The 19,008-nt window shown below is 36.5% G+C and overlaps 1 protein-coding gene across 2 annotated transcripts in view; it reads right to left on the minus strand.

The window, feature by feature from the left end:
• Window positions 1–19,008, minus strand: part of phf21b (PHD finger protein 21B) — a 106,978-nt gene that overhangs the window by 26,848 nt on the left and 61,122 nt on the right. For both annotated transcript variants that reach the window (XR_015941142.1, XM_088644703.1), the window contains exon 4: window positions 17,693–17,950. Coding sequence is in view for 1 of the 2 variants with exons in the window: in XM_088644703.1 (XP_088500829.1) it covers window positions 17,693–17,950 (258 nt within the window). In the remaining variant the exon portion in view is untranslated. The remainder of the gene's footprint in view (window positions 1–17,692; window positions 17,951–19,008) is intronic.

The raw sequence follows: 19,008 nt of genomic DNA on the forward strand, positions 1-19,008 counted from the left end.
TTCTGATTTCTGAGCATAACTCAGAATGATAACAACAGTATCGGAAAGATAAGAGGTTTGTTGATAATTCTGTCTTCGAGGGAAGCAGTTCAACTCCTCTAGCATGCCTCCTCCTGTCCACAGCTCAAGATTTTCAACCCCAAACAAACAATAAGAGTACACCCAAGGTATATAAGGTAAAAGGGAACAGGATGTGAGGAGTATAGTAGCAAAAATTGTATTCGGCTTTATTATGAACATTGTGCTTCCTCCCTAAAGAAAATAGATATGAATACAGTCATGGTTTGTAACATCCTTTAGAAAAATCACTGTACCTTATTGTTATTATGCTTATTATTCATTAAGTTGATTTATCCACGGTGGCTTAGAAGGGTTATAAATACTGAAATTCAATTTGTTGTATACACAAAACCTGACTAAACCTGATTGTCGGAGTCTAATGCTTTGCTGCTTTTCTTCACACTTTGGGGTCATGCTTACCTTCTGTTCTATATTCATAAAAAAGCTAGAAAAATAATGCTGACACCTGGAATTTTTGTGCAGTTTGGATTTTCAGGTAAAAAACACTGGCAACAAAAAAGCAGTGCAATGATCTGGCTTAACTATATTTCTTTGTTCTTACTCATCCAACCTTATTTATAAACAGCCCACTGAAGTGCATAACTCATCAAAAGCACTGTATGCTAATCTTACATTGTTAAAATTATTATTACAGTCTTACCCGGGTGCATTTGTGGGGATTGCAGCTGAGAGCCAAAAAATTGTGATTCCTGATTGGGTGAGTTAATCAGATAACATGCTTTTGCAATTAAAAAAAAAAAGGTTAACAAAAAAACATATTCTGAAAAAAAGTGATAAAACTAAGTCATAAGTGAAGGGACATTATTTTTTGTGAAGGTATAGCTATGGAATCATTCATACTTCATTGTGATTTCAAGTGAACCATTCCTGAACCCCACTGAACAAATCAGCAAGGGCAAATTCAAGAATTCTGCAACAGACCCACAATTTCTTTTAAATTGTGCTGTGATTTTAAACGCTTTTGTTTGTGGAATATTAAAAGTTCCTTTGACCCCATAAATATGCACAGATGCAGTGAGGAGAGCTGGAGAGGAGACAAGGTAACTAGGCTTAGGGAATGCTGGTGTCCACAAGCTATGATCAAACTAACATGCCATCTCCTCTGCTAGACCGTCCCTTCCTTTTTAAAAAAAAGAAAAACATACATACAGCAGGAAGAACTTATTCCAACAGCTGCAGATGTAGCCAGCTGCTGTTCCTCTAAACATAAAAAAGAGTTTCACGGTTCAGATTTATTTCCTTGATTCGAAACCATCCAAAAACTTTTTTTTAAGGGTTAATGTCCAAGCCAGGAGATTCTCCCGGTTATTTTTATGAACAAAAAAAAAGACCAAAAAAATGTTCCAAGGCTTTTCCATTAAATAATAAGAAATTAAACCCAGAATACATTCCAAACTGATTAAATACAAACGCTAAGTATAAAATAATAAGGCATAAATGCATTCTAAGATTTTTAGTTGTTTTTGTTGTTTAACTTTTGTTGCTAAAATTTGAATTTTACATTCTTATACTTAGAATGTCATTTAATCAGTCATTTTATCAAAGAAAGAACAACAAAATAATTAGGATTCCTATTGTAAATGAGACTAGTTCTTCTAGTGTTTTTTACATTTCCTTCCTGTGTTAATTTTACCTTTTCTTTGACTATCCACTCGCTTAGCTTATTTAATATAGCATAAAACATTGGCCTGAAGCACACAGAAGAGAGCAGTCTCCTATTTCCATTGTGAGGACTTTCTTGTGTGCGTTTGTCCTATTTTTTTTTTACTTTTAGGATCTCAACTTATTATAAACTGAAACCTATGCATTGCCCATGGATTGCTAGACCACGTTCAGACAGACGTTTCAGCTGACTGTCACAGCTCCCCGATTGCCAAGTATAGTTCAGATAATTAAACATTTCTCTTCAAAAGCATTTAATATCTTGCCTGAAGCAAGGTTACAGTAAATGCTGCGTGCATAGCATGAATTCTTTTCCCTCACTATTACATTTGTAGTTTGGCTACACATTATTTATTTAGATCATTTTGGACATTATCAAAGGGGACCATCTTTTTATGACCGTACAGTATAGCTGTAGTGTACCTTTCCATGCAATCAGGCGTTGACCATTGATACAGGACAGTAAATCCTGTATTCAGAAATGATGTGTCAACACAAACACCCAGACATAGCTTCTTCAAGCTAAAAAAAATCCTGATTTCTATCTCTAGTTGATATTTTTGCAACATAATGCATATAATTAATGCACATAATGTGATTATGTGCAATCAGATAATGCACATAATGCATGTAATTGTATTAAATGTATGTATATGTATTTGTCTACATTATGTACATAAACTTCATCTGCCAGGTGTTTGCCTTGTTGATCAGTTTTGAATTTCCCTTTTCAAAGTTCCTTTGAACTTTCTATAGTGTTAGCTATTTTTGGTATCATTTTCAAACTTCTGTAGTTCTGTAGAATCTAGGCAACGTTTCAGAAGGGACATGCCAAAAGTAAACTCATGCACTTGTTTTCACAGATTTGTGTGCAGTTGATACTTTTAAAATGTCAATAATAGCCCCATTGACATTTTGATTAATACAAATATTATTAAGTTAATATCTAATAGATAATAATAATTAGTAAATTAATTTCCATTTAGTGTGATCCTTTCCCCTGATTTACACATTTTACACTTTAAGCCCCTGTCAGTTGTTAACCAGCTAAGGGAAGGATAAAGAACAGACTTCATGTGTAAAAATATTTATTCACAGTGGTCTACTGATCCAAATGCTAATCAAAAATAAATAGGCATTTAATGATAAAGTGGGAGCTGTAATGAAATTCAAACATGTCCCTCAACAAAATGTAAGAAGTCTCTAGGTAGTTTTGTTAATATGCTACTGAAATTCCAAAAAAGTGAAAATCAAGAGAATATCAAACTTAAAGCCAACTTTACTGTGACACACTCCAAAATCCTCAGCACTCATCCAGTGAAACACTAAAAAATCCATGTCGCTGGTATCAAAGCTGTCTGATTGAACCAGAAAAGAAAACATCAGGCCAAAATGTTGGAAACCCTGAAAGCTGACAAAATGCAACCCAAATTTCAAGGTAGTTTCGACCTTGTTATTACATCAGAAAATAATTGCATCGAGATAGTGCACAAAGTATGCAAAAACCTTCCCAATGTTTGCCTTTACACTTAAGTGTGAAAAACGTTATCAGTGTCAAAAACAGCGAGCTTTCCTGTGAAAATAATAGGCTATTTCCACTAAAAAGGATGCAGTAATTAAACCAAGTGAATATATTTTTTTTCTACACCAAAGAGCTTTCATTGGATAGCATGTTGTAGAGAACAATAGAACAGTCACGTTTAGTTTGTAATGTTTTTTTTAACTTTTTTCTTTTGCTATTAGACTTAATACATGTTCCTTGTTCATTGCAAGTGCCAATAATACCATGCATGCCACAAGTTGCCAACCCCCCATCTAGTAGTTTGATATAAACAAAGTAGTGGTCCTAATACAGATTCCTCTTGTACTCCACAAATTAGCTTACTGCAATTCGAGCTTTCATCCCTCTGTACTCCGTTTTCTTCCCATTATCCATTCTCCATTCAAACTCACAGTTCTCACCTCTAATTTGTGAACTTTCCTTCTACCCTTTATCCTTATCAAAAGCCTTCTAGAAGTCTACATTTACCACATCATATGCTCCGTGCATGTATATTACTGTTTGTTTAAAACCTCCAACAAATCAGTTATCTTTTCTAAATCCATGTTGACTATGTCCTTGAATCCTCTTTCCATATAGATGACGTTCTACTTCAGTTCTAATTATTATCCACATAACCTTACAAGGAAAAGAAGTGAGAATTATTGCTCTATAATTACTTGGTTTTCATAACATTATACCACCATCTTTTTATGGGGATTGGTACTTAAATGTCAATTATCCAATCACTGAGAATATCTTTGAATAACATCTTTTCTTTCCTTAAAAACAATTGGTAGAATATCATCAAGGCCTGGGGATTTGTTCATTTTAAGTGCCTCTAGTTCCACTTCTGTCTTTTTAATGCTAATACAATTTAATGTCGATTTTTGTGTTTCCTCAGCCTGAGGCATTATGTTGGTTTCTCTTTCCTCTGCCTGAGGCATGCTGTTTATTTTTTCCTTGGTAAACACCTGAGTGAAATATTCATTTAATACATCGGCTATTTCCCTTCCATTGTCTAGATATTTCTCATTTTTATTTATTTTAGACTCCATCCAAGAGTGCAAAAACTTTCGTCTTTTCTAAAATCCTTTTTACCTGTGCTTGCAATTTCTTCTGTTCATTTTAACCTATGTCTTTAAAAGATCCTGTATTAGGCATTTTATAATCTGCCTTTTTATATTTTTTTCTCAATCAATTTGTTAAGGCATTTATATTGTAGAAAGTCACCACTCTCTAGCCCTTGATCTCCTTATTCCTGAGGTGTATACAGTATATATACTGTACTATACTTCAAGCAGAATGTCTTTTAACAGCTTCCCTTTTCTACTGATTCCACTTCTGCCGTGTGGGATACATTCTGCCTTTCTCAAACATCATATCCTGCTTTCCCAAAATGTTTAACCTTTGATGTTAACATCACCTGTACAGCTTCTAAGTATCCTTCAATGACTCCTACATTATGATCACAGATCCCTGATATTCTCTCACATCTATTTTCACTCCATCCTGATTGAGGAACACGTTCAATTTTCCCATCACAGCACATATCTTTGTCAAGGAACTCATGGACTGTTTATATGTCAAGTTTATATTGGACTGTTAATTTATTTATGACAATTAAATAATGACGAAACTTTGTCATAAATGTAAGTGGCAAACATGCTGTAGCTCACCTGTGTACTGCTGCAGGGTTCCTAAGCAGAGGAAAATTAAATGTATTCCTCAATGCTTTTCCTCACCTACTCCTTCCCTACAAAGCTTATGAATATAAAAGAAATATTAGTAATTTATTTCTTAGTTGTCAATGTTTTACTATTTAGGTAATATAGGCTACACAATTGATGCATTTTACTGAAAGAGCTGGGTATACCAACTTTATGTGTGCTTTTTCACAGTGATGACTCCAAGTAGTAAGAATATTGGAAATGCTGCTGTCTTTTTTTTCAAGGTTCCTTTTTTTCAGGTTCTTCTGCTCAACATTTCTATTCTGTTTGGAGATCGTATTTCATGATAAGGCAATTTAAAATGATTATGTTGTCTAATGCTTTTTAAACATGTAAACACTAGATTACCCAGATTTAAATGTCAATTTGTTGTTAAGTATCTATGAATAGCTCTTGTTAACTGTAGAGGAAATTGATATAATGACAAGAAAACATCTGTGAACCCCTGAGGATTGTCAAATATTTCACATACTTGAAACATACAAATGTATTAGATCTTAGAATCTAAGTGCTAATAATGGACAAAGCTAACCCAATGAAACAGGTCACAGAAAACATGATACGTTTTTAAAATATTTATGGTCAAATGATACAACATTCTATATCCATGTGTGACAAAGTATGTAAAGTATGTGAACTCTTAGATTGAGTAACTGGTTGCTCCTTCTTGAGCAGCAATAACTGCTAGAACCATATTGCATCTCTCATATTGGTTTTGAGGAGTTCTTGCCTTTTCTTCTTACAGAACTCCTTCAACTCTGTGACATTTGAGGGCTGCATTACATGGCCAGTTCACTTCAGGTCCTGCCACAACTTCTCGATTGTCACGGTTGTCCTGACTTCAGAGGCGTGGCTCTTCAGAAGGGGAGCTTCGGAGTAGAGACAAGATGATAAGACGTGGATTTTGTGCAGGCCATTGTAAAATGCCGAACTTCCTTCTTCTGCAGCCATTCTTTTGTAGATCTGCTTGTTGGTTTAGGATCATTGTCTTACTGTAAGATCCACTTTCGGTTCAGCTTCAGGTCACTGAGGGATGGCCGGACATTCTCCTTCATGTCAATGAACACAAGCCAGAACATCCAAGTCCAGAAGGCAGCCAAGCAGCCTCAAACATCACACTCCCGACATGCTTAAGAGTTGGGATCAGGTTCTTCTGTTCAAAATAAGTGCTTGTTTTTCGCCAAACATTATTTTTCTCATTGAAGTCAGAGTTCTATGTTTGACTCGCCTGTCCAGAGAACATTGCTCCAGAAGCTATGTAGATCGTCTATGTGCTCAGACAGACAGCAATCTTGTTATTGGAGAGCAAAGTTGTTCCCCTTGCTATCCTTCCATGAACACACTTCTTTTTCAGTCCTTTTCTGATAGTTGAGTCATAAACAGTCACATTAGACAAGGTGAGAGTAGCCTGCAGTTCCTTGAATGTAACTGATGAAAATGTTTTTTTTGTAACTTCCTTTACAATTTTCTGTTTTGTTCTTGGAGAGATTTAAGGATGATGACTGCTCCTTGGTAGAGCAACTGTGGTCTTCAACTCTCTCTACGTTGTAACAGTCTGACAGTGGTTGGCGGAGCCCCAGAAACTTAGAAATGGTTTTGTTACCCTTTCCAGGATGATGAGTATCAATAACTCTTTTTCTAAGGTCCTCAGAGATTTTCTTAGATTCCAGAAAGACTTCTTTCCACACATCTGTCTGGTTAAGGCCAAGCTCACCATGTTTCTGATATATATATGATCTGATATATATTTATATCAGATGGGACCTTTCAAACTTAGCCCCCAAGATCTACCCAACTATTTAAACAACTGATTTGAATCATTCCCTTAACTGAGCTGATGAAACGAGGGGTTCACATACCTTTTCACCTCTCTGTACCTTAAATTCTCATTGTATGCATAAACCTTATTTCAGACATTTCGAAACACTTTTTGTTCATCTGTCATATGTAAAATTAAATGTTTGTTAATTTTCTACAGTGCCTGAATAATTTCCTTACTAATTCATTTATGCTTAAGAAGTCCCATTTTCTTAAATTATGTTTGTCCTTTTTAAAGCCGGTAGAATCTGAGAAGGTGTAGACCTGGTTATCATAGCTGGTTTAAGTGCTCAGTTAGGCATTTAAGAATCGAATCTCTTATACTACACTAAATATTTGTGCTAACGATATCTGTTTATAAGCTGTTGTATTCTGGTAGTGTACTGTTTATTCTCAGTGCAGAGCCTCAGTGCAGGACTCTGTGCTGTAGTTTCTGTCTCTTTTTGTCTCTATTCTTTCTTTAAAACTAAATAAACATGACAGCCATTATTTCACAAATGGAGCTACTGTACCAAAATTTAACTGCAGCTTTATTTACGGACAATTTCATTAATATTCAGAAAACTTCTTTTTTCTACAACACAAAACAAAATCGTGTAATCAAGTATTGATTTTAATAAATCATTTCAGGTTTAAATTAGACATTTAGTGATTTACTCTTGACTCTTGTATATAGCCCTTGATGATAACTGTTGGAGCACTGTTTACTTTCAAAACAGATCTCACTGGTCTAGCCATCTCTGTCTTTTTTCTGTGAAACTAACTAAACATGACAACCATGAATTAAAAAAAAGGTACCAGGTTAGTCATGAATTAGCCATTAGTCTGCAAAAAGTTTCCAGTGTTTTGATATATTAGAAGGAAAAACAATTGGATTTTAGTTTCCACAAAAACACTAAGTTTTCCTAATGGTTTCATCAACAAATTGAATTAATTTTGTTCTATTGGTAGTACAAGTTTTTCAATGTAAATTATTTTACAAAACATTACATTCTGTAATTCTGTTTCCAAAACAAAAGAAGTCCAATTTTTTTACCAGGTCCTGTTTGAGATTTGCATTTAGCATGGAATTTGTCCTGATCAAGAGTGCTGAATTAAACCTCTAAGGTAGCATGAAGTGAAAAGGAGGCAAAAGCATTATTAGGTAATAGGGCATTGCAAATTATTTTTAGTTTTCCGAATGATCAATTTCATAGTCGAATTAGATAGACTACTATACCAGTGCAATTTTCCCAAACTAAAATCCACAATCTACAGTATTAAGCAAGTTGCTTTGTATGACTTGTTTTAATTGGCATTACACACTCTAATTTGAAGAAACTACATAGATGAAAAGATCTAACCCACAAAGAACCTAAAAAGACATCTAAATGGCTTGACGCATGATTGTTAATAAAGTTATATACTGTATGCTGCTGAGCTGGCTGGTTGATAGAACATGAGGTTTTTAATTTTAGTGCAGTGGGCTCAAGCCCCGTTCTGGGGGATCAATTACATGAAAGTGCATTTAAAACTAAGAACAGGCTAGTGGGAATCTGGAACAAGCTACTCCGTCATGTTGTTGAAGCTGAAACTCTGGCATCTTTCAAGAAAGGGCTGGATGAGATCCTTGGATCAATTAACTACTCACTACCAAAGAGGCTCCATGGGCCAAATGGCCTCATCTCATTTGTAACCTTACTTCTGCTGTGAATTTATTTAATGATTTAGGCAGTAGTTTGTTAGTACTTCAAACTAATTGCACAAAAAGTACATTAAATGTACTAGCATATTATTCATCCTTTACAAAGCAAGACATTTTTTTAATTTAATTTCTCTTTCTCTGCAGACTTCTATCTTTTCAATTAACCTTTTAATACAAAGAACTACATAGGCTGGAGAATACATTTCCAGAAAATGTAAATTAAAATATGTTCTAATACTGTGGCGTTCCATTTTTCAATGTTTGTAATATTTAAGTATTTGGGGAATATTTTGTATTTGTGAATTAAAATTACAAGTGTATATACATACTGTATTGTTTAGACTGACAGTCTGTGAACCAACTAGACATTGTGTACTAAGGTTAAAGAACAGCTGAAGTTAAACAATACAGTGAATAAAGGAGAAATGGCAAAAGAGGCTTTTAGTCATTTTTTGTTAAAAGAATCCAACATTCCTACTGTACAACTTGTCATTTTCAAGCAGATTACATATCAGCTATTTGGCATTTTTGGAATTAATCTACTTTTGGAAAAGAAAGCATATTCCTGGGTCCATCTGGGTCACACAGGTTCTTAGAGACAAAACATTAAAAACACAAATATGCCCAATAGTTTTAAACTGTAATCAGCAGTGGTATTATTAACAGGTTTCAACATCAATGCATTTTTCACACATATCACTTCAAATATCACTTTTGCCTTGTTTCATTTTTCAGTTTTATACTGCAACACATTAACATATCTCACTCAAAATTCCACCTCAGTCTGTTATTCTTTGAAGAATAACAAAGGTAATGCTTTTTAACAAATACCCTTGAGGAAGTTAGCTAAGCTGGTCTTACAAAAGAGAAGCTGTGGGTGTATTTGATAGCCACCCAGAACAAATGAAAGACAAAGAGCACTGCCTATCACCACCTCCCATCTCTGCGTAGCATCTAATGAATCCCAGGAATTGTAATGCTTTCCACATCCAGTTAGTGTATAGGGTTTAGAAGCTGAAATAACACTCAACAGGGATCATCAATGAATATCATGTATATATTGTTCTAACTTTATAAGCATTTTAGCATTCTGCTACATAGTGGTATTAGTCATTTAAAAACAATAGGAATGTCAAAACAAAACGAGAGCTCATACAAACCACGAAAGACAGTAACTAAAATATTCTGAGATAGAAAGGTTTTTTAGAAGCCTGTCAAACCTAAAGGCCGTGAAATGTACTTCATAACAAATTTAGTCCTCAGCTAACCACCTCACCCCCATACCACAGCCATCTCAAATAGCTGAGGCCTTTGTTTTCTTCTGCTCAGTCTGAAAAGATTTTATTGATAGTTGACACATAGAATATTAAGGAAAGACTCTATCGGTGTGGCCTTCAAACTAAATTTTAGATGAGTTAAGAAGCTATAACACAAAGGAAACAGACCATTTTTAGCAGAGCATGTCTTAAATAAGTTATTCAAATGTCATAGGTTAAAGTACTGTAGAATGTGTTGTGCCCATAACAGAAGACACATATCCCAACAGGTCTGGAATCAACAAAGGAATTTGTTTCATGCGTGTACAGGCGACTAAGAAGGAGTTAATTTTTCATGTTTTTGTTTGTTTGCAATATCTGGGCTCGGGCATGTCTCACTTCACCAAATGTTAGGAAAAAAACACAAAGTTTTACAGTTTAATTAACAATTAACTGTTGCCGCTGCTGTATCGGAAACAAGATAATTGAAAAACAATTGATAAATTGATAATTTGAAAAACAATTTCATTTAGCATTGCAAAGGTTATTCCAACAAAGCAGCAAAGTCAATGGTACAACCAAAGTGTCTTTTGTCAAATCCCCTTCAGGAAAAGGAATGGTGCAAACTAATACCGCATATAAAAATGTCAGGGAATCCTCCCCTCCTTCCATGTACACACACACATGGGTTTGTGTTTATCCACTTCCTCAGTAGCAGAGACCTGCTCAAACCCAGGGAGGGTGAAAGGGTCAATGACCAGACCTTTCACCTACAGGACCCTGAGGGGCAGGTCAAGCCAGCAGCCCAGCCTCAGCTGAGCATTGTGATGTAAATTTCTCAGCTCCAGCCCTTACTAAGAGGAAAGCAGTAAACACAGCAACCCCCAGGCCTTCCTCTCCTTCTAATGATGTACTGTTAGAATCCCACTGACAGGCACAAGAGGATGCTGGGAGGACAACGAGCAGGGCGTTGAAAAAGTGGTTCTGCGAGAACTGAGAAATGCCAGCTTCACAAGCTGGCAATCTTGGCGAAGCTTAACATGAGGAGATGCTCTAAAGAAAAATCTATTCATTATGCTCATGATTAGATTTTGGATGAATGTTTTTGTTGCTTTTTATTGTCACTTGCAAAGCCTAATGAGTGCCACGAGCCACCCTATATTTAATTTTTTTAAAGATTTTCCCATTAGAAAAGTGTGATACCCAAGATCAAAAAGCCATCACATAAATGGCTAAAATAGACAAGCAGGTACTCTGTCTGTGGTTCCTTCATCCTACCCCATTTAGGACATACAGACATTTATGATCTTCATTAATAATAGTGCTTGAAATAGGGGGTGAGATCCAACTTTCCATAGAAAAGATTTAAAAATATACAGTAGGACCAAGAAGAAGTTTATTCCACACTAAAAAAGAAAAATTAAAGAAGAAAAACTATGCTTCAGCAGTGGTGCCTTCTTCAGGCTTTTTCTTTTGGTAAATTGGTGTGTTTTTTTCTTTTTTTCTGCTTTCCAGAGTGGAATCTACTTACTCCTCTGTAACTTGCACAATGATGCAGTTTCCCACTCAGTCTTCCTTAAAAACAAAGAGTGTGTGAAGCTGAAGGTCATGTTAGAACAACACACTATATGTATATCATTTTCAAGCTGTTCTCGAAGCCCCATTAGCAAAAATATCAAGGAGTCTTTGTCATTTTGTCTTGGGCCCATTTCGGAAAGCATACTACCAGCACATTGGGAAACAGAAAATTGCCTCCCACAAGCATTAGGCATGCTCCCACCTATTCACAGGCACAGACACGAGTTATTATTCTCGGACGTACTTGTGTAACGAACAGTACATTTAGATTCAGATCCATACAACCATGAATCATGACAGAAGTTATATTTTTAGGTTTTTCCAAAACTAGAGCCAGTTAGAAAAAAGCCACGTCATGGCAGGTGATTAACAATACACCATTCCCTGCCATGGTGAGTATTAGCTTGTTTATGAGTTTTTTGTTGGGTGCTGGAGGATGCTGTTTTGGTTTTGTTTTTTCAGAAAGGCACAGAACCCATTTTCTTAGGGACTGTCTTTAAAATATATTCAGAAGTACTATAAGAATGAATACTAGTCCCTCAGATCTCCAAATATGGAACGTACGACCACACACATTTTTTTAAACTTAATAATGTTTGCCATATATGATTTATGCTTATGTTCAAAAAGATTATGTTTAAGGATGTATACGACCAGACGTCAATGGGTGTAACATGACATTTTGTAGAAGTCACATCAAGAGAAACTTTTGTAGAGTATTCAAAGCATAGAGTTGCATGTCTGGCGTATACACACAAGACAAAGATTGCCCCTTAAGACTGTTCATGGAAGAATCGCGCCTGGTGCGTGTCTGACAAAACCAAGAATGTCTGAGAGAGTGTTTCACTGTCATCCGTTCCTACCAGGATAAGGCGACTGCGCACTTTGAAGCAAATTCAGCTTAAACACTGAAACAAGTCTTGGGCAGTCTTGATCATAACATTAATAACAATGAGTTGGGGTTCAGTGACATGTACTGTGTGTGTGTGGGTGGGGGGTGAGCAACAAAATCTATATGTCTATGTAAGTGAGTGGTGGGAAAGAAAAGGCTGTGAAGGATTTGTCTATGTCTACATTTTCACTTTACAACTATGAACATCTTTGTAAAAGGATTCTTATGGATAGTTCTAATCCAGACGTTGGCAGCAGAAGGGGAAAACAGAAGCCCATGAAAGCCCAGTGAATTCCCACTGCCTGCGTAGACAGGAAATAGTGACACTGACGGCCTGAGAGCTTTCTGCTCTTCAGGGCAGAGAAAGGCAAACAGATACCTCTTTCACGCAGGTCGACAAGACCACACAGCCAATGAGAAAAAGAACCTCGGCTCTTGATCAAAATGTATTAAGACATCTTCACAATCTCGCAAAGTATCCCTAAAGGACTAAACAATTCAGCAGACAACACGCACAACAAACTTTGTCTTCAATGCAGCACACGGCTTAAAAAGTATCTTCATTAGCATGCTGTGTAACAGTTTTACCAGCTGACCGTGCTTGATCTTTATCGACAGTGGATGTTAGAAACACAGATATTAACAAGGCAAAAAAACACAACAAGGTTTATTTGAACATGAGTAGGCATAAAAAAAAACGATGGGACTTTAATGGATACATAGTAAGTTCCAGTGCTTTCGTAGCTACATTGCAACAAAGCTATAGGACGGCTTTAGAAACATTCAATACATTATTTTTTTTCATTCCAGGGGGTGAGTATATGGATGAGCTTTTATTTACAATTGTTTTTCTTTTGAAGAACTGTTTTGTGATAGCCATTACTCTGCAAGCCAGGAACATCCGGCCATTATCAGAAAGCCTGATATGAGCTGTTGGGAGAAGGTCAATGACTCTGGTCCTGGTCAAGTGTCTCAGAGTCTATCCCCATATGGCATATAAAAACTAGAGTGTATCCTGTGGTTGGACTCTCAAACAACACAGTCACAACACCATTAAACTAGTCTGTGTCTTTAGAATGTGAGAAAAACCAGAGCACCTGAAGAAAACCGACAGGGACATGGTGAGAACATGCAAACACCACACGGAAGGAGCCGCTGTCTGGAACTGAGCCCAAGGACACAACAGCTGTAAGTTTGCATTGCTAACCATCACACCACTCTGGCGCTCGCACATTATACACATTTCTGAAATAATTTTCTTCTAATTTTTTTTGTTTATGAAAACTACTTTGCTCAACTTAAAAAAGCTCAAAAAGAAAGAAATCACAGAAGTGGGACTAGGTAATATGACAAATTCTGGTTTAAGCTTAGGCCATGGTTATGAGGTAAATAAAGAACAGCTCAACAGATATTAAGGTTAACTTTTGATTTGTAACAGTTCTTAATATTGCCGAGTGCAATTGTCTTTGTTTCTTCGAGTCACATGCTTAGGTTTCATTACAATTTTATCCAATATATATCTCTAACAACTGACATGAAAGACCTAAAACGAACTGTCCTCCCAAAATCAATTTATATGGTCAGATTTGTTTTCCTGTAAGAATACAACGTATATACACACCAGCCAAGGTGGCACAACAGTATCACCAATGTTTTAATGTTTTCTCTACTAATCCATTCACAGGACCACAGTACCATTGCTGCTTTGTATTCAATTTCTGTATGGTGCCATAAATGAGCCAGCTGGAAGGAGCTGTTAAATTGTATGCCATACTAACCCCTTAGGATTTCACCCAGAAACAATAAAACAATAAAAACGGTAAAACAATAAAGTTGCTTGACCCTGTTTTGACTTGTCTTGACAATGATGGGTGGAGAAAGAGGGGGGAAAAATCTTTGAAGGGTCGCTGCTTGCAGGGATTGCAAACAGGCAGGCACCCTCAGCTCAGTGAGTTACAGGCTGATAAAACACTGAACAGGCACTTTATTCCATTCCCGCGGTAATGGAGTTCACTGTTGAAGCTTATGAAGCATGTCAGCTGGAGTTGGAGGGTAGGATTTCCAAGAGAAGGGGAGCCAAATAAAAAGGGTCATAATTCTGATTTCATAAAATCAAACGTGGTCGCTGGTGAAAAGCGCGGGCTGTCCCCAGGTTTGGATATGACGAGGGAGTAGTGAATGAAGAACGAAGGCCTAATGCTTCATGTGACCGCATAAGACAGTCTAAGACAAGACACGTCTTGTTGTTGTTTGGGAACAGGGGGGTTTCAATTAGAGAAGGTTCGATTAAACCCCTGGACAGAAACTGGAAATGGACACAGACATCTGTGAGCTCTACTAATGCCAAGCACTATGATACAATATAGGAATCAGCCGTAGTCAGAAACAACTGATTTGACTGATATTCCTGACTGTCCATCACAGTAAAATGGCAACACGTAGCATTCCCAGAATGCTGCAGGTAGTCATGTAATGGCTATAATTTCTTCAACACTGTTTTGTCCCACTGAATGGAGAGAGTGTTACCCATTTTACTGCATCTCTGTAGTGCCACAGAAGAGGAGATAACAAAGACACGGCACAGGGCATTCAGAAAAATGTTAGTTTGGAGAGAGGGGTTGCATAAACGATACTATAAATATATTTTAGTTTTCCATGTATTACCTTAACCTTCAACATCATCTTGGCTTTTTTTGTAACTGTACTTTAGTGACATAAACAGATCAGTACACAGTGTAAGAATGTTTTTTTTGCTGCCTAATTTGACAACCTACAGAATTACTGTATCTTAATGCTTTAAACAAATTCAGCAGGGGATTATCAGAAGTGAATCATCAATTAATCTCTTCTGGTGAAAATTTCCAAACAAAAATAGAAAAAAGCTAAAAATGCCTATTGGCTTCAATCACGATTGTAATTGTGGTGAGGAGAACAAAACATTAATCATTTTCTTTCTATATGTGGAATAGACAAAAAAAATCATTGAATAGCCAATGAAACAGAAATAACTGTTGTTTAAAAACATCTCCATCTGCCTGATTTCACTGTTTTATTTCAAAAGTTTGTGGAGCTGTCTGATACAACCCACAACAAAAACCAGAGCCAAAAAAATAACTTTCAAATGTGTCTTCTTCATTAAATGGCTTATAGTCATGAACTTTCTGAAAATCAATTTCAGAATTAAAATGGAAACCAAAAAAAAAGAGGAATTAACAGTAGAAATTAACTACAGTTAGGCTGTAGACATTGATAAATGTGTTCACAACCACAGACACACAAGACAAGGGACAAGAGTAGAAGGTAGAACAGATGAGGTATAAAACAAAACAGTATTTATGAAGTGTGTTGGTTCTGACCTCAATTCAGATTAAATTACATAATGAGGACTTGTGTGCCAATTACTGCTGAAACAAACAGCATTCTTTAGCAACCAATGCTCATGTATATATTCAGGTTGGTCTCTGTTTAATTTTTTATTTTCATACTTTTGCATTTGGTTTTAAATCTGTCACTCAAAAAGAACAGAAGCATGTAACCTTAAGCAATAAAGTGTGACGTGCAATGTTTATGCACCACGCAAAATCTGGTGTATGTTTGATGAGACTGACACTTTGAAGAAATACACCCACCCATCAGTAGTCTTAAAAAATGAGACGCAATACCGCATACTTAAAAATACAGAACACAAAGCTTTATCTACTGCATATATTATGGATGTGTGTGCGCATGTTTAAATAGAAAAAAAATACTTTTACTGTGTATATAATTTGGATAAATACACAGATTAAAATAATAACTAATTAAACCTATTATCAATTCTTTGATGGCTGAATGAATGTTGCTCCTTTCTTCCACTAGATATTCTAGCATTTAGCCAATGTCTGTGCACACATTTATTTTGTCATGGGCTCAATTTTAAGCATGGAAATCAAAGTCTAAAATTAATACTAGCTGACTTCACACCAAAGTATTAACTGATGGTCCTTAAGTACCCAGAACAGACCAGATCTCAGGCATTGCAACTCGATTAAAAAAGCATATCAGCTACAGCACTGACAGAGACACAGATGGAACAAACAGTAGCTGAGTGAGGCTGTGATCCAACAGCTACTGTCTGTGCTTGGAATGTTTTCAAGTGTGATAATGTAATAGTATGTGACGTATTTCAAACAAATGGGAAAAAAATAAAAGAATGAACTGGTTTGAAATGAAGCCAAATAAGATTGAAGATAATCTAATCTCTGTTGTTATTTGAGACCAAACATAAAATGCATTCAACATAAACTGCATTTATGTTGGCTTCTCTGTCTTGTAGCAAGCCACAGGATGCACACTTCAACTGAGCTGAAAATGAATGAAGGTGTGCAACGCAGTAAAGCAAATAAGCCATAACTGTTGTCTACCTCAATGTTACAAGAAACACAAAAATACATCCTTGGGAAAAGACACTGCTACAAACAATATATACCAATCTGGACAACAGGAAGAATTGAAAAAAATATTGCAAATTATGAAAACAAGAGTTTAAATCTGGCTATTAAGCACAACATTAGTTAAGTGGCTTCTAGAATCTGTAATTATTCTATATATAATTATAAGCCGTAACTTTGTGAGATTTTACCACTTTTATTTTGTTGAGTTAACTAATGAAGAAAAGTCTTTTCTGAAACATCAGGGCTTTATTTTTCTCAGATGTTTTTTTTTCAGTGACCTGCAATTGTGTCTGCATAAACTGAAAGGTCAATGGGCTGTGGAGTCTTCAAACAACAGTTGTGAGACACTTCTTTATGTGTTTTTCAATCCATTTTGTGATTGAAAAAAGTGAGTTTGAGGTTATAAGCAATCGCTCCAACTACTTGCTGGCACCACTGCCAATGTGGGACTTTACACTTTTCCAAACACTTCTGCCCCTTAGTTTATTAAGTAGGATTTCAACAAGCGTATGATATGGAAGGTCTGTAATGAAACAATGACAGAAACTGATCTGAATCAGTTCATGTAACATGTAATTCAAGTGTCAACTATAAGAATGAAAAATGACCTCAATAAATAAATAGGTTATTATCTACACAAAGAAATTAAAGATAGGCCCCACATCCTCTTTGAATTTCTTCACTGAGAAAATATTTAAAACTACTGCCAATTTGAGACTTTGAAAATTTGAAAAAGAGTGTGTTCCACATTTTACATATGCTAAGGGCATCCATTAAAGAGATTCTGAACCTTTTGAAACATCTTTTGAAATACAAAATACTTGCTGGTGCTGAAAACCTCCTTTTAGGTGAGAGAAGAAGAACACAAATTATCCTGATGTTCTCCAGTTAAGTACTTCCAAAACAAGTGTCAGAAAACGTGCTTTCACTGGCTTATATTCTGCAACAATCATCATGGTCTGTAACAACTTTTGTTAAACTGTAAAAAGTTGATAGAGCTGTAGTGCTTGTTCTCTACCTGTGAGTTTGGTATCTCTGCGACTCTCCTTCCCACGGAGTTTAGGCTGTTTCCCACCACTTTGTTTGCTGTTTGTAGGTTGATTGGGGCTGTCTGCAGTGGCTCAGTACTTGCTGCCTTTTGTCCGTTAATGTGTGCGGTAACCATGGAAACAGGATTCTTTGCCGGCACCACTGAAATTGCTATGCTCTGGTTGGGTGGCTTGATGAGAGAGATGGGTTTGGTGTTCCCAACAGGACAACTTCTTACTGCAAGCTTCTGTGAAAGAAAGCAAGAAAAAAAAAACCTGGTAAGGTTAAAAAATAAGGCCTATTTAACATCCCCAGTGTGAAACGTACGCTCAGAAAATGCAAACCGTGTAAAACCTTTTACGTTCCTGTGAAGGAGGGGCCGAACCTCCTCATTCAGCACACTTCAAAGATATCCAGCAGAGCTCCGCGTGCATTTTACACCATTTCTCGTTGTGGAACATAACTGGTTCAAGGACTCATGTGCATTGCAATTAGTTCTCTTTTATGACGGTAGGAATGGGAGGCACAAAGAGTGCATCAGGCACTGTGATACGTGCTAGGAACAGGCCTGTCATTTATCCACAAGTCGCTCCACTCATTTTTCTCCTCATCGGTGACTATCTGAGAGCGCTCTGTTCTGCAATCTGTAATCTAACGCTGAAAACAGATTCTTATCCAGCAGGAAAATAAATTACTGAATCGAAAAGGTTCAGCCTGTTTTTGCTAGTGTTTTGCCAAGCACAAAAGAAGCAGACAGAGCACTGCTGGAAAAGACCTTCTCAAACAAAAAGCTTGTTTATCCTGTTTGTCACATATCAGCGTCTTCCATCACGCTGAGTGTTACATTTCTCCAGCATCATCAAAGGGAAAAATGAATCCTGCAAACTTTTTTTTCTCTCTCCCTGTTGATTTGTGTTTATTCATCAGCACAAAATGTGCTCGTGTTCTAACCTGCTTAGTTCGCCTGCTGCAGAGTGAGGCTTATTATAGCTGTGCTTCAGAACAGGCCTAAGCACTGGCTCAATTTGACTGCTGCAGCACCCCACAGGCAAGAAGCAGCCTTTCATAAGGATGCTGGTCACACACATGCACACTCTTTGAAGAAAATGTATTTTGAAGCCGTGGTTAAGTACGGCTTGTTGGCACACAATTTAGTATCATAAAACACAAACATCCTGGCTAAAAATAAATAAAATTAACACTAAATAATTTATGGGTCAGTCCACGACTACTATTTTTTTTTCCCAGCCTTGCTCTGTGTGTACTACTGTGTGTCCTTTATGTACCCACAAAAGCTGTGTTTCT

The sequence above is a fragment of the Lepisosteus platostomus genome, chromosome 9 (genome assembly GCF_059453375.1).
Source record: "Lepisosteus platostomus isolate fLepPlt1 chromosome 9, fLepPlt1.hap1, whole genome shotgun sequence".
Taxonomy (NCBI): domain Eukaryota; kingdom Metazoa; phylum Chordata; class Actinopteri; order Semionotiformes; family Lepisosteidae; genus Lepisosteus; species Lepisosteus platostomus.